Here is a 14,840-nt window from a genome sequence, read left to right on the forward strand (position 1 = left end):
GAGATATTCTTTATAAAAGTTGAGTCAACCACGCCTACCTAAAACGGCTCGTTCTAACACGCCCCCACATGTCTACGTCACGATGTGGGAAGATTTGCATAACGCCGCCCAAATGTTCACGCAAAGAAAGAAGGCGTAACTTTTATTCTTGCTGTAGTATTGTTGTTGCCGCCGCCATGTCGTGAAGGCGCATTTCGTTGTGAAAGCAAAACTACTTTGGTTGGCCTTCCAAAAGAGAACGGCCTCTTTTATCTGCTTCGTCATGCCTGGAGCTGATCCGTGCTGGTCGCTGAGGAAATACATCAACTTCTCGCTGTCGATCGCCGGATCGGCTTTCACCGTAGACGAAGCGGAGTCCAGCCCGGGGTCGTCACATGTGGTTGCTGCAAGCTCGCCGGACGCTCCTTCGTCGAATCTGCCTGCCGCGCCTTTCTCAAGCTCGCCCGCCTGTGCTCACTCAAGCCGACCTCCGCATACTCTAGGCCGCGGCTCACTCTAGGCCTCTGGCCTCCGCTCACTCAAGGCCGCGATGTGTGAAGCTTTTTCGTTGTGAAAGCGAAACTACTTTGTTTGGCCTTCCAAAAGAGGACACGACTAGAAATAAGTGGTTAAGTTGTATTTACAACACCGTTCCAGAACAGTTTAACCCAAATATTCAGATTGTGCAGCACATTTTATGGAGGACTGTTTCCTGATCCTGGTAGAGTAGACTACAATGCCGGCTATTCTGACTCACAGACTGTAAGTACGTTTTTTTATATTTAAAGAATTTGCCACTGACGATTCAAACGCGAGTTTTTTGGGCAGTGTAGAGTAGCACTTGTTGTTTGTCATTTCTCCAATCACAAATGCAGACATGGTTTTATGTTACACTCCGGCTGGACAGGGCATAATAATATGGTAAGGGGCGTAAAATTTCCGTCACACGCTTGAGGTATTCAGCAATCACAACTCACTGGATAGCTGGCCAATCAGAGCACACCTCGCTTTTCAGACTGATGAGCTTTGTAAAAATCAATGCGTTTCAGAAAGGCGGGGCATAGAGGAGAAACAATAATGTACAGTATGTGGAAAATGTTTTTTTTTTACCTTAAACCGCATAAACAAATTTCATTACACCAAATACACCAAATAATGTTCTTTTTAGCAGCATCAATAGCAATAGCTATACAATAGCTAAAAGGTACAACTTTTCTTTTTAGCAGCATCAATAGCTATACAATAGCTAAAAGGTACAACTTTTCTTTTTAGCAGCATCAATAGCTATACAATAGCTAAAAGGTACAACTTTTCTTTTTAGCAGCATCAATAGCTATACAATAGCTAAAAGGTACAACTTTTCTTTTTAGCAGCATCAATAGCTATACAATAGCTAAAAGGTACAACTTTGTACCTTTTTACACCTAATTAGTATTAATATAATAATACCTAAATTAAAGGTGACCTATTATGCCCCTTTTTACAAGATGTAAAATAAGTCTCTGATGTCCCCAGAGTGTGTATATTATGTTTTAGCTCAAAATACCCTACAGATCATTTTTATAGCTTGTTGAAATTGCCACTTTTAGGGTGAGAGCCAAAACGTGCCGTTTTTGTGTTTGTCCCTTTAAATGCAAATGGTGCTCCCTTTTCAGAAGAGGGTGGAGCTTCAAGATCTCATGCTTCGGCATACCGGCACCAATAAAACACGACAATATCACGCAATCTGATTGGACTGTGCAGTAAATGCGTGTTTATTAATTACACAGACGGGGAGCATGGCACGATTAAAAATAACAACATAGCTGGTCTCATGGTGCCTTTATAAGTCCCACTTGTGATTATGAGCTCGACAAATTAAAGTGTTCGACTTCACATTGCTTCCATATGCAATTTTTAACTACCAAATTCCTATTTACGATCATTCTGGTAGCACGTGAAGGCAGCATCAGTGACAACAGGCAGAGACAATGGTAGCTTTAGCAACATTAGCCTTACAGAGAGCCAAGAAGCTCTTTTGGAAAACAAAATATGACGTGTGATGCTTACTTTGTCTGGAGCTGATGTTCGCGCATGAAGTGTTGGTATTGATTCCTCTTTTGGAAGCAAACTTTGCCCAACTCCAGCGCTGAACTGACCCTCATTTGTAAGGCAGTCCGGCGTAAAATGATTAGCACAAACTTTTCAGTTTTTTTCTGGGACATTTCCTTTAAATTTTACCGCCATTTCCTCAGCGGTCTATGGAGACTCCTATGTTCGTTGGTGCATCCCAACACACGACACTTGCAATGCCTCTTTGGTGCTGACATTTTATCTCCAACAGCTACAGCAAGAAAACAGTAATGGTGGACTACTGCTTCTCACTTAGGGCTGTGTCTATGCTAATGGGGCAGAGAGCATCACAAATGGGCAGGACTTTCCCTAGTATGACGTGTATATAGGAAGAAATCTGGAACCGCTCGTTTGGAGAGACTGTTTATGATTTATTGGGATTATAAAAAAATGAGTGGGTGGATTTTTACCATTATAGGCTGGTTGTTTTCACACACTGCGACCACACAACTGTGTTCCTTATAAAAGTGATTTTTGCATAAGTCACCTTTAATACCTAAAGTGTTCATATTAGAACCTTAGTGACAGTTTTGTTTAACCTATTTTTCTTGTACTATAACAATATTAAGTACATTATATTTATGTATTTGTTTGTTTTACAGAAATGGCAAAGTCTTAGAATCCTGCTGCAGTGCCAGAGATGCTCTCAAGACCACATTGGTGAAAAGGACCACTGCTTAATTCTTAACCCTCATTACAGAGCCACTGAAATTACTTAATACGGGTAAAAAAAAAAAAAAAAAACCTTGACAGGATACATGAAACTATCTAAACTATTGATCTAGTTTACATAAGTTCAGTCAATTCTGGATCCTTTTTGGCATGCAGATTTCAGACAACTGCAAAGTACATTGATGATAGTGCCTCATGACAACTAACCCAAACTAAATTTCCTTACAGATGAACTGTAGACAACTGTTGTGTTCTTTCATCTCTTTTTAGAAATATTGCTTCTATTTTTATACATGAAAAGGGATAATAGGAAAAATGCACTGGATGATAATTAGGGCTTAATTATCACTTAAACCTTAAATGATTGTAATGTTATAACTGATATTTCTGAACAGTTGTTACTTAAACTGTCACATTGGCGTGGAGCCACATTAGCATTGTTCACTCTCATGCCTTTGATTAGATGTGCCATATTGTGAAAAGATTGGTGGTGGAATTAAAACCAAAATCAAGTAGAATAAACACCTAAGAGTCTTTGGATTGAAATGAAGGCAGTGAAAGTGAAGTGGAAAAAATGTTTGGACATTAGTATATTTAATACTACAACTGGTAAGCACTGAATATTGTTATATTGGCAACATTCCATTTTGTTGATAATAAAGTTTTTTTTTTTCTTGAAGGAAAAATCATGTTGTCTGTGTTTCAGTGTAATGTTCACCGTTTTCAAATGTAAAGCCATTTTGCATGCAGTTATAAAGTGCCGTAGGTCAACTCACTCCACGCTTTCACGAAACGTCTGATGCCCCAAGTGCACTGAGCCTTGAGCAGGTCAGCAAACCTATCGGGCGATTTTCTCAGTATCTTGACTCTGAAAAGATTATAGGTGTTGAACCACTTGCAGGGAACCTTCTCTCCTCCAGTGGTTTATTTATGTGTAACTGATGGCCAGACTGAGAACAGTGTGCAACAGAGTTGCGGTCTGAAGTCTCATTGGACTCGAACGAACATATTTCGCATTTGGAAAATCACTTTTTCGGTTGCGGTGCCCTTAAGATGTAGTGTTTTTCTTTAAAGAAACTAAAATTGTTTTTATGTAATGATTTTGTTCGAAATTTTATTTTGTAAGTATTTTGTTTATGACGGAGCGGTTCCTGAGGCCTCTCTGAACTTCATTTGACGAATATTACTGAATGAAGACCGTGAGAGAATCTCATATTTATTCCTACAAATAAGGTGGGAAACATTTCAAGATTTTTTTGTTTTCAGATTAATATAATGAATGTTTTATGCCCTTTAAAATGTAAAATATTGTAAATTTAATATGTTGAATGACTTAAATTGCGTCTAACGGCAGAAACACGTTTCTCAAATTGTAAAATAAATTGGGGCAGGTAGTCACACAGATGACAAAACCTATCATCAAATATATAAAAGGCTATACTTTGGACAACAATCAAGAACATTTATTTAAACTTATTCTTTTCCAGTATTTTAAACAACTTGCCTTTTCCTAAATGTATTAAAAGTACCCTCTTCCACAGCTCCCCTTTTTGGTTAGATCTATCTTTTTTTTATATAGCTGACTCTTGTTTTACTGTACATCCCAGTGTTGATGTGATAACGTAGTTTACACCTGTCTGTTGGATGAAAAAATCACAATGTAAGAGGGTTTTAAAATCGATGTTACTGTTAGAGAAAACGCATTTGTGTGAATATACTTTTGACTCAAAATCTTAATGAAATATAGCTGTTATAAGAGGGTTTAATTGTCAGATTTCATTGTGAGGCAGTGAAGGAGTTGCATTCAACCATAAATTATGGTTGCATTCAATCATAAATTCTGTACCTTCAATCCCGCCAGTTCAAACATACCAGCAGAGCTCAACACTCCAAATACTCAAATCATGCAGCATTGGCAAACTAAACTGGCAGTTTTAATTAAGCTTGCTTATTTTTTTTCTTACAAAGTAACATGAATAAGGTAAAGTTGTTACTTGGTGTTACCTTCTGTTTTACACGGCAAGACCAAAATGTTTAGCCTTCCAACGTTGCAGGTTATAATGTTGCTTGCCCTGAAGTTCCATACTGTGCAGGCAGGCAAATGCCCAAAGTTCTGCATCTGTGACAACATCCAGCTAATGGTTGCTTGTGTCAACAAGAATCTCACGAGGTGCCACCTACCATTGATGAGGGAATCTGTGCAAAACTATGATCACTGTGGTTTTATTTTTGCTGAATTTCTATAAAATGTTGATAATATTTGCATTGCTTGAATGCTGTCCTCTGTATATCTCTAAGATAACAGTGAAACTTGATCTGAGAGGAAATTACATGCAAGAGCTTCCTACAGAGGTGTTCACACACACCCCTTACCTCACCCGCCTGTCGCTGCAGAAGGGTGCAGGAAGGAGCTTTCCGTAGACTCGGCCGGCTAGTCTTGCTCAACCTGGCCAACAACAACAATTGAGATCCTGTACCAGGTAAGACAAGACCAAATGGATTGGTCTTTATAGTTGTAATCCGGGACAATCTTTGCATGCACCTCATAATTTTCTCTCCTAACAAACTAGGAGTCATTTGATGGGCTTTCATCGCTGAAGCAGCTAATTATTGACCGAAATAGAGTGGAGGAGATCCAGCCTGGAGCTTTTTCACAGCTTGGCCTTCTCAACCTCCTCTCCCTCACACACAACCAATTAGTGTACAGGTGCATCTCAATAAATTAGAATGTTGTGGAAAAGTTAATTTCAGTAATTCAACTTGAATTGTAAAACTTGTGTATTAAATAAATTCAATGCACACAGACTGAAGTAGTTTAAGTCTTTGGTTCTTTTAATTGTCAGTAAACTTTAATAAACTTTTCCATGATATTCTAATTTATTGAGATGCACCTGTACATACCCAACATGGCGTTCCAGGGTTTGCAGAGCATCAAATAGCTCAGTCTCAGTCACAATTCTACAGAGGCATTTGCTGCCCTCTTTACGCTTATCCGTTTGAGCCTGGATAACAACTGCAGTCTTTTCCAACTGAGATGATGACAAGGTGAGCTTAAAGAAACATTCTAGGTTTAATACAAGTTATTGCATTAGGTGTCCTGAACAAACAATGAACTATAATTTTACTGTATTTATTAATTGTACATAGGCATTTTTGAAAAAGTATTTTAAGTTGGATAAATTAACAAGTTTATGTACTATAAATAAACACTTAATGACAATATTTATAAATTAACAATAACCTCAGTGGATCATTGGTTCTTAACCAGGTGGCTGGGGTCCACTAGGGGGCATCAGTTAAAAACAACAAAGATATTTCTTAATTTACCCACTCAAATATTTTTTTTTTCTTCAAAGAACTAAAATTCCTATGGTTTTGAAAAGATTGAGGAAGACTCATTTTGAAGTGTGATTTTTAGACTTGAAAAAAAATCATATACATTTTTTAAAAAATCTAAAAAATTAAAAAAACTCCATGGGCATTTTTATATATACATATATATATATATATATATATATATATATATAAATTCTAGTTATGCTAAGCTCTAGAATATTTAATTGGATAGAATTCGTGAGTTTAAAATATATTGTAAATATCCTTAAAGCTTTATCCAGTAAATCACAAAAAAGTTATGTTGTTGTGGACAATTTAGGAGAAGGGTCTGGCTGCAGCCTTGCACTTGCACTCTCAGACACGTGCATTCTCAGAAACTTGCATTCTCAGACTTACACTCTCAGACACTTGCACTCTCAGACACGTGCATTCTCAGAAACTTGCATTCTCAGACTTACACTCTCAGACACTTGCACTCTCAGACACGTGCATTCTCAGAAACTTGCATTCTCAGACTTACACTCTCAGACACTTGCACTCTCAGACACGTGCATTCTCAGAAACTTGCATTCTCAGACTTACACTCTCAGACACTTGCCCTCTCAGACACGTGCATTCTCCGACTTGCACTCTCAGACACTTGCGCTTCCGCTAGCGACGTCACTTGCAGGCTTTATTTTTTATTTTGTTCTATTTTTTATTACTTTTTGTTTGAATCTCTCAACATTTTACAACAGTAGCCAGGTGGTGAAGACAAGAAAAAAGAAACTAAATTACAATGTATACTTGTAATGTATACATACTTAATGCATTAACTAATGTTAAGAAATTGAACCTTACTGTTTTAAAAAAAAATGCTAGTTAAAAAATGTATTGACAGTTGGATGTATGTGGGCCAATGTCCAACGATTTACTTATTTTATACAAAACATAAAAAAAACAAAAAAACATTTACATTACATTTATTTTTTATTATGTATATTTATTTTGCTAAAATATATTTTATAATAATAACATTGTACACAATAAGTTAAGGCATTAAATAAATAAACAGGGTGCATATCGTTTTCAGATAAAATATATATTTTCAGTATAAACCGTTTTAGAAATCATTTTAGAACTTATTTTAATTATTATTTTTTATTATGGTTTTGCAGACATGAAGAACAAACAACAACAGACAAACAGACCCTTCATATAACAACAATCAGTGCAATTAGTAAAATAAAGCACAAAAATATGACAAAAAAGGAGAATGACGGTATACAAGATCAACATATCCTACAAAAAGTAATTACAATAGTTTAAAAAAAAATAAAAATTGCTACCCATCTAAAATAAATGAATACAAAATTAGTCCTTGTCGCTCATCAGAAAAGTAAAAACTGGTTCCCACATTTTGTCAAATTTTTCAGTTCCCAGAAATGGTGTATCTGATTATTTCCAGATGTAAAGTAGAAGTCCAGTTAACCTGTCAGAAAAGAGAGGCCTAACATTTTTCTTCCACAAAAGTAGAATAACTTTCTTAGCTACAATCAAACCATATGGACAGGTAACCGTATACCTTCGGGCTGACAGACTCAAGCTAATCTGACCAACCAAAAATTGCTGTCATTGGGTCGGGGAGTAAAACACAGTTATAGACCTTGGCAAAGAACTGGAATATTTCTATCCAAAAACTCTGAATTTGTACACAGAAATGATGTGCCAGGGTACCCTCAGCGACTTTACACTTGTCACATATGGGGGAGACGGAAGGATAGAATTTGCTGAGCCTTGTTTTAGAATAGTGAAGTCTGTGTAAAACCTTGTATTGAATAAGTTACAAGTCAGTCTCGGTAATCTGAATTCCTAGGTTTACTTCCCAAGCAGCATTCAAATGAAAGGAGGAAAAGTTTATTTCATCTTTAAAAGCATTAACGAATAAAGTAAACTTATTTTAAAAGCAGAACGTATATGCATGTGTGCTCTCATTTTTACTCATGTTTTCTTTCACTCACTCCAGACTTCCAGAAGTAACTCGCTTAGAGCTAAGCTACAACCCCATGACCTACCTTGAAGAAGAGTCTGTATCTATGGCCAAACTCACTCACCTCATCTTGGATCATAACTCCCTGAAGGATTTTTCAAACGCAGCTATCCTGCTTTCTCCTCATCTCACTCATCTGGACTTATGCCATAACCAGCTGCGTGTCCTGCAGCCAATGGCCCCCGGCTCTCCCAAACTGACTCGCCCTCAATCTGGCAGGCAACCCCGGCCATCTACTGCAGCTGCTACATGCGGCCTCTGCGTGAGTGGGCGAAATGGGAGCACGTTCGCTTGGGTGGTACGTGTGGAGGTCCTGCACATCTGTCCAGTGAGAATCTGGAGGCGGTACAGCCCGCTGATTTGCGCTGTCAGAGCCAGGAGGCCCTGCTAAAGGCCGAGCTGGAGGAGCTGAGCAGACTGCCAACACTGCCCACAACCCCACCCCCAGATAAAGTCAAATGCCCAGCCAACTGTCAGTGTGAGGTGATGAAACCTTACTGGGGTTGATGCAAAAATAGAGTGACTAAAAAGTCTTTACATAGGTCAGTGACAAAACACTAAATTTTTCCAAAAAATGTATATAAAAAAAAAAGTTAAAGGTTAAAAATGCAATTCACACATACAATGACTACGGAACATCATAAATGAGGAGCAGTTTTATTTTATTAAGTAGTTTGGCATGATGATTATTATTATATCAGATAATTTGACCATTCTCATAAGGCATGTTGTGTACAGCTCCCCTAAAACCTAATAATTTATAATATCTGTAAAAAAATAAAATAATAATAATCAACTTTTTACCTTGGAAAATGTGTTTATAAACCTTTTTAGATTAAATAATGATTAAGATGTGTATTCAAGGTAAGGTGTTATTTCTTTCTACTTCATGTTTACACCACCGGACATTTTTGAAAATGGTATTTTTCACAAACATTAACAGTGTGTAAATTTTTTCTGTTAAATTTTCATGTTTCAAATCTTTAAAAAAAAATTTTAGCAAACAAGTTTTCTTTATCTAGAACTCTATGATGGGTTATAATCATTAAAGGGGTCATATGATGTTGCTAAAAAGAACATTATTTTGTGTATTTGGTGTAATGAAATGTGTTTATGCAGTTTAAGGTAAAAAAAACACATTATTTTCCACATACTGTACATTATTGTTTCTCCTCTATGCCCCGCCTTTCTGAAACACGTCAATTTTTACAAAGCTCATCGGTCTGAAAAACACGGTGTGCTGTGATTGGCCAGCTAACCAGTGCGTTATGATTGGCCAAATACCTCAAGCATGTGACGGAAATGTTACGCCCCTACCATATTGTGATGATGCCCTGTCTGGCCAGAGCGATGATTCCTCAAGGTAAGGTGTTATTTCTTTCTACTTCATGTTTACACCACCGGACATTTTTGAAAATGGTATTTTTCACAAACATTAACAGTGTGTAAATTTTTTCTGTTAAATTTTCATGTTTCAAATCTTTAAAAAAATTTTTAGCAAACAAGTTTTCTTTATCTAGAACTCTATGATGGGTTATAATCATTAAAGGGGTCATATGATGTTGCTAAAAAGAACATTATTTTGTGTATTTGGTGTAATGAAATGTGTTTATGCAGTTTAAGGTAAAAAAAACACATTATTTTCCACATACTGTACATTATTGTTTCTCCTCTATGCCCCGCCTTTCTGAAACACGTCAATTTTTACAAAGCTCATCGGTCTGAAAAACACGGTGTGCTGTGATTGGCCAGCTAACCAGTGCGTTATGATTGGCCAAATACCTCAAGCATGTGACGGAAATGTTACGCCCCTACCATATTGTGATGATGCCCTGTCTGGCCAGAGCGATGATTCAAAAACATGACGATGATTCAAAAACGAGGCATTCGTTGCATCCAGTGGGGACATAATTATGGATTATAATGACTTATACTGTCTTTTTATGCGTTGCGTTGCATCGCGCCGTGTAAACATAAAACCATGTCTGCATTTGTGATCGGAGAAATGACAAACAACAAGCCCTACTCTACACTGCCCAAAAAACTCACTTTAAATATAAAAAATATAAAATATAAAAACTCTTTAAATATAAAAAACATACAATCTGTGAGTCAGAACAGCCTGCATTGTAGTCTACTCTACCAGGATCAGTAAACAGTCCTCCATAAAATGTGCTGCACACATCTGAATATTTGGGTTGAAGTGATCTGGAACAGTGTTGTAAATACAACTTAACCACTGATTTCTAGTCGTGTTCATTTTTGGAAAGCCAAACAAAGTAGTTTTGCTTTCACAACGAAACGCAGCGTCACACACGGCGGCCTAGAGTGAGCGGCGACGGCCTAGGGTGATCAGAGGCCGGGGGCTAGAGTGAGCAGAGGCGGCGGGCTTGAGAACGGCACGGCCGGCGGGTTAGGCGAAGGAGGCTTGCGGCAACCACATGTGACGACCCCGGGCTGGACTCCGCTTCGTCCACGGTGAAAGTCAATCTGGCGATCCACAGCGCAAAGTGTTGTATTTCCTCAGCAACCAGCACGGATCAGCTCCAGGCATGACGAAGCAGATATCGTCCTCTTTTGGAAGGCAAAACAAAGTAGTTTCGCTTTCACAACGAAACACGCAGCGCCTTCACGACATGGAGTCGGCAGCAACAATACTACAGCGAGAATAAAAGTTACGCCTTCTTTCTTTGCGTGAACATTTGGGCGGCGTTATGCAAATCTTCCCAGATAGTGACGTAGGTATGTGGGGGGGCGTGTTAGAACGAGCCGTTTTAGGTAGGTGTGGCTGACTCTTAACTTTTATAAAGAATATCTCTTTGGATTTGAGACTTTAGTCTTTGCAACGTTACAGATCTTCTTTATGCACCAAGAGCTTGTAACACTCCAAAGAGAAAGGAAAAATTGAAATCGCATCATATGACCCCTTTAAAACTAAAACAACAACAACAATAATAATACTGATATTGTCATTGACCCACATACATTTTGCAGGCTGAGAACCACCACTCATCTTGTAAGAACAAAGGCCTCACCAAGATCCCAGGTGGTTTTTCACCAGACACGTGCCTGTTGGACTTGCAGGGCAATCATTTCCACTACATCCCTGCAAACAGTTTCCCAGGCACTGCGGAAGTGGTTTCCCTTCACTTGCAGCGCTGCAAGATCCATGAGGTCGAAGATGGTGCTTTCATTGGTATGAAGAGTCTGGTCTACCGCTACCTCTCAGAAAATGACTTCACTTTATTGAGTCCTGAGGCATTCAAGGGGTTGCCCCATCTCACTTACCTATATCTGGAGAAGAATCGTTTCACCCAGTTCCCCAAAGAAGCATTCAAGCTGGTGCCTGGTCTGCTGGCTCTGCACATGGAGAATAATGGCACATGGGGTTTTTCAGCCAGTTGCTGCCACACTTAAACATCTTTACCTTAATCATATGGGTTTAGAAAAGGTAAGGACAAAACCTTCCCTAATGCTACAAGAAGAACACCAAACTAGGTTTGAATCTCTCTGCTATCTCTTACCTTTTGAAGGTCTCTAAAGATTCTCTAGCAAAATTGGGGTCTGGTCTGAGAAGTCTGTTTCTTGAAGGAAACCAGCTTGAGGAGCTGCCGGACTTGAGGCCACTCATAGGACTGCGATTGTCCACTTTTGCCTCATCGCAAGCAAGTTTTTCTTTTTAAATGTACACCCCCATCCAAAAGTGTGGGGTAAAACTGCTAACACTTTATTATAAGGTTCTATTTGTCAACATTAATTGACTTCATTAATTAAAATACTTTTATTCAACAAGGTTGCATTGAAATGATTAAAAGTGACATTAAACATTTACAATGGCCACATACACACAACAGCAGAATACGGTTGTCAGTCCTGTATTTGAGTCCTTAATATGGTTATGTTCACACACAGTTAGATTATTTATGGGAATGACAACCAGATTATATAACCAAACTCACACCCGTAAATTTTCAGGACTCACAACTGCATTCTTAGAAAACGTCTCAGGTTAGGTATGTAACCATGGTTCCCTCAGTAGGGAACGAGACACTGCGTCCTCTAGGGGTCACTATGGGGAACACCTCGTCGTGACCCATGTCTGAAGCATACATTGAAAAAACACCAACAACATGTTGGCCGGCGACAGCCATGACATCACTACCAGTGCGACTATAGTATAAATAGGCGTCGGGAGAATACATCATCCACTTCTTCGTCTGAAGCTTGCGTCCGAAGCATGGCAAGAAACCTAGAGCACACAGTGTCTCGTTCCCTACTCAGGGAACCATGGTTACATATGTAACCTGAGACGTTCCCTTTCAAGGGAACTTCGAACTGCGTCCTCTATGGGTCGCTATGGGGAATGGTATACCCACGCCACCATGCTGAGGGGAGTGCATGCCAGAACCATGGTGAGCACTAAGTACCAACTCTACCATAGCCATGGGAGTTGCCCCTGGGACGTTAAGACGGCTGTCATTGACATTATTCCCTACGGCCAGAAGCCTAGGCTACATACCCCAAAAACGTACCTGTTAGGGCCAGAACTCCTGGGCCCGGGGTAGAGCTCAAGGCTTGGAATCAGGAATAGATTCCTTTAAGGGAATACGACCAAGAGCCTAGAATCATACTAAGTCTTGGCCTGTCACACAGGGGCTGCCACATGCTCTGCATATGCTGAAGGAACTGTCTCAACAGACCCCTAGTAGCAACACCCTGTTAAAGTAGGTATCCAGAGGATACATAGGTGGAGTGGTGCCCAAGGCAAAACCAGGGTTTTAAACCACTCAAGAAAGAGCACGAGGCTGCCGCGAGTAGCTCTTACCATACAGGATTTTAGAAAGAATGCAGGGTACTAGCATGCAAACTTACCACAGTGTGGATTTTAGAAAGTGTACAAAGACTTACGTGCACACTTACCATAACATGGATTTTGAAAAACCCGTTCTAAGGGGCCCTCGTGGTACTTTAAAAGAGCAGCCCATAGATGGAAATGGTGCATCCCAAAACACTATATTTGAGAAGTCATAAACTCGATCTAAGGTATAATGCTGGATTGGCTAGCAGTAAATCTCTAGCTGAGGGAGCAAACACCCAGCTCTCAATCGAGAGGGGGCTCGACCTACAGCATGTTCCAATGCTGGAACAGCTAGCAGTTACTTAGCTGAGGGAGCAACACACCCAGTTCTCAATCGAGAGGGCGGCTTGACCTGCAACATGTTCCAATGCTGGAACAGCTAGCAGTAATTTACTTAGCTGAGGGAGCAACACACCCAGTTCTCTATCGAGAGGGCGGCTTGACCTGCAACATGTTCCAATGCTGGAACAGCTAGCAGTAATTTACTTAGCTGAGGGAGCAACACACCCAGTTCTCTATCGAGAGGGCGGCTTGACCTGCAACATGTTCCAATGCTGGAACAGCTAGCAGTAATTTACTTAGCTGAGGGAGCAACACACCCAGTTCTCTATCGAGAGGGCGGCTTGACCTGCAACATGTTCCAATGCTGGAACAGCTAGCAGTAATTTACTTAGCTGAGGGAGCAACACACCCAGTTCTCTATCGAGAGGGCGGCTTGACCTGCAACATGTTCCAATGCTGGAACAGCTAGCAGTAATTTACTTAGCTGAGGGAGCAACACACCCAGTTCTCAAGCGAGAAGGGGGCTCAACCTACAGCATGTTCCATTTACATTTAATCATTTAGCAGACGCTTTTATCCAAAGTGACTTACAAATGAGAACAATAGAAGCAATCAGACCAACGAGAGAGCAACAGTATACAAGTGCCATGACAAGTCTCAGTTAGTCTAGCACAGTACACAGTAGTTTTTTTTTTACTTTTTTTTTTATTATTATTATTATTAAATAATAAAATAGGTAAGTGCTAGTATTAGTTGGTCAGGTGCTGGCGAAAAATATGTGTTTTTAGATGTTTTTTGAAAATGGCTAAAGACTCATTCATAAAGGTCATTCCACCAGCCGGGCACAGTCCAGGAAAAGGTCCGTGAGAATGATTTTGTGCCTCTTTGGGATGGCACCACAAGGCGCCATTCACTTGCAGAACGCAAGCTTCTGGAGGCCGCATAAGTTTGAACTAGCGAGTTTAAGTATATTGGTGCAGCGCCAGTGGTGGTCTTGTAGGCAAGCATCAGTACCTTGAATTTGATGCATGCGGCTACTGGTATAGCCAGTGTAACTTGATGAGGAGAGGAGTAATGTGAGCTTTTTTTGCTCATTAAAGACCACTCTCGCTGCTGCATTCTGGATCAGTTGCAGAACCTTGATAGTGCATGCGGGAAGGCCTGCCAAGAGAGCATTACAATAGTCCAGTCTGGAGAGAACAAGAGCTTGGACAAGAAGTTGTGTGGCTTGCTCTGACAGGAAGGGTCTAATCTTCCTAATGTTGTATAAGGCAAATCTGCAGGACCGGGCCATTGTAGCAATGTGGTCGGTGAAGCTTAACTGATCATCGATCACAACTCCTAGGTTTCTGGCTGTCCTGGAAGGAGTTATGGTTGATGAACCCAGCTGTATAGAGCAGCTGTGATGAAACCATGGGTTTTCTGGAACCACAAGCAGTTCGGTCTTAGTAAGGTTGAGTTGAAGGTGATTGTCCTTCATCCAGCTAGAAATATCTCTCAGACAGGCTGCAATGCGAGCAGCTACCGTTGGATCATCTGGTTGGAATGAGAAGTAGATTTGAGTGTCATCAG

The 14,840-nt window shown here is 39.8% G+C and overlaps 1 protein-coding gene and 1 pseudogene across 4 annotated transcripts in view; both read left to right on the forward strand.

The window, feature by feature from the left end:
* LOC107554056 (ran GTPase-activating protein 1-like) overlaps positions 1-2,846 on the forward strand; it is a 12,400-nt gene extending 9,554 nt beyond the window's left edge. For all 4 annotated transcript variants that reach the window (XM_016236432.1, XM_016236430.1, XM_016236434.1 and 1 more), the window contains one exon: positions 2,694-2,846. In XM_016236432.1, the coding sequence (XP_016091918.1) occupies positions 2,694-2,772 (79 nt within the window). In that variant the 3' untranslated portion in view covers positions 2,773-2,846. The remainder of the gene's footprint in view (positions 1-2,693) is intronic.
* Positions 2,847-4,793: 1,947 nt separating this feature from the next.
* LOC107554017 (chondroadherin-like protein) overlaps positions 4,794-14,840 on the forward strand; it is a 14,537-nt pseudogene continuing 4,490 nt past the window's right edge.

Source organism: Sinocyclocheilus grahami, unplaced genomic scaffold (genome assembly GCF_001515645.1).
Source record: "Sinocyclocheilus grahami isolate Dianchi unplaced genomic scaffold, SAMN03320097.WGS_v1.1 scaffold490.1, whole genome shotgun sequence".
NCBI lineage: Eukaryota > Metazoa > Chordata > Actinopteri > Cypriniformes > Cyprinidae > Sinocyclocheilus > Sinocyclocheilus grahami.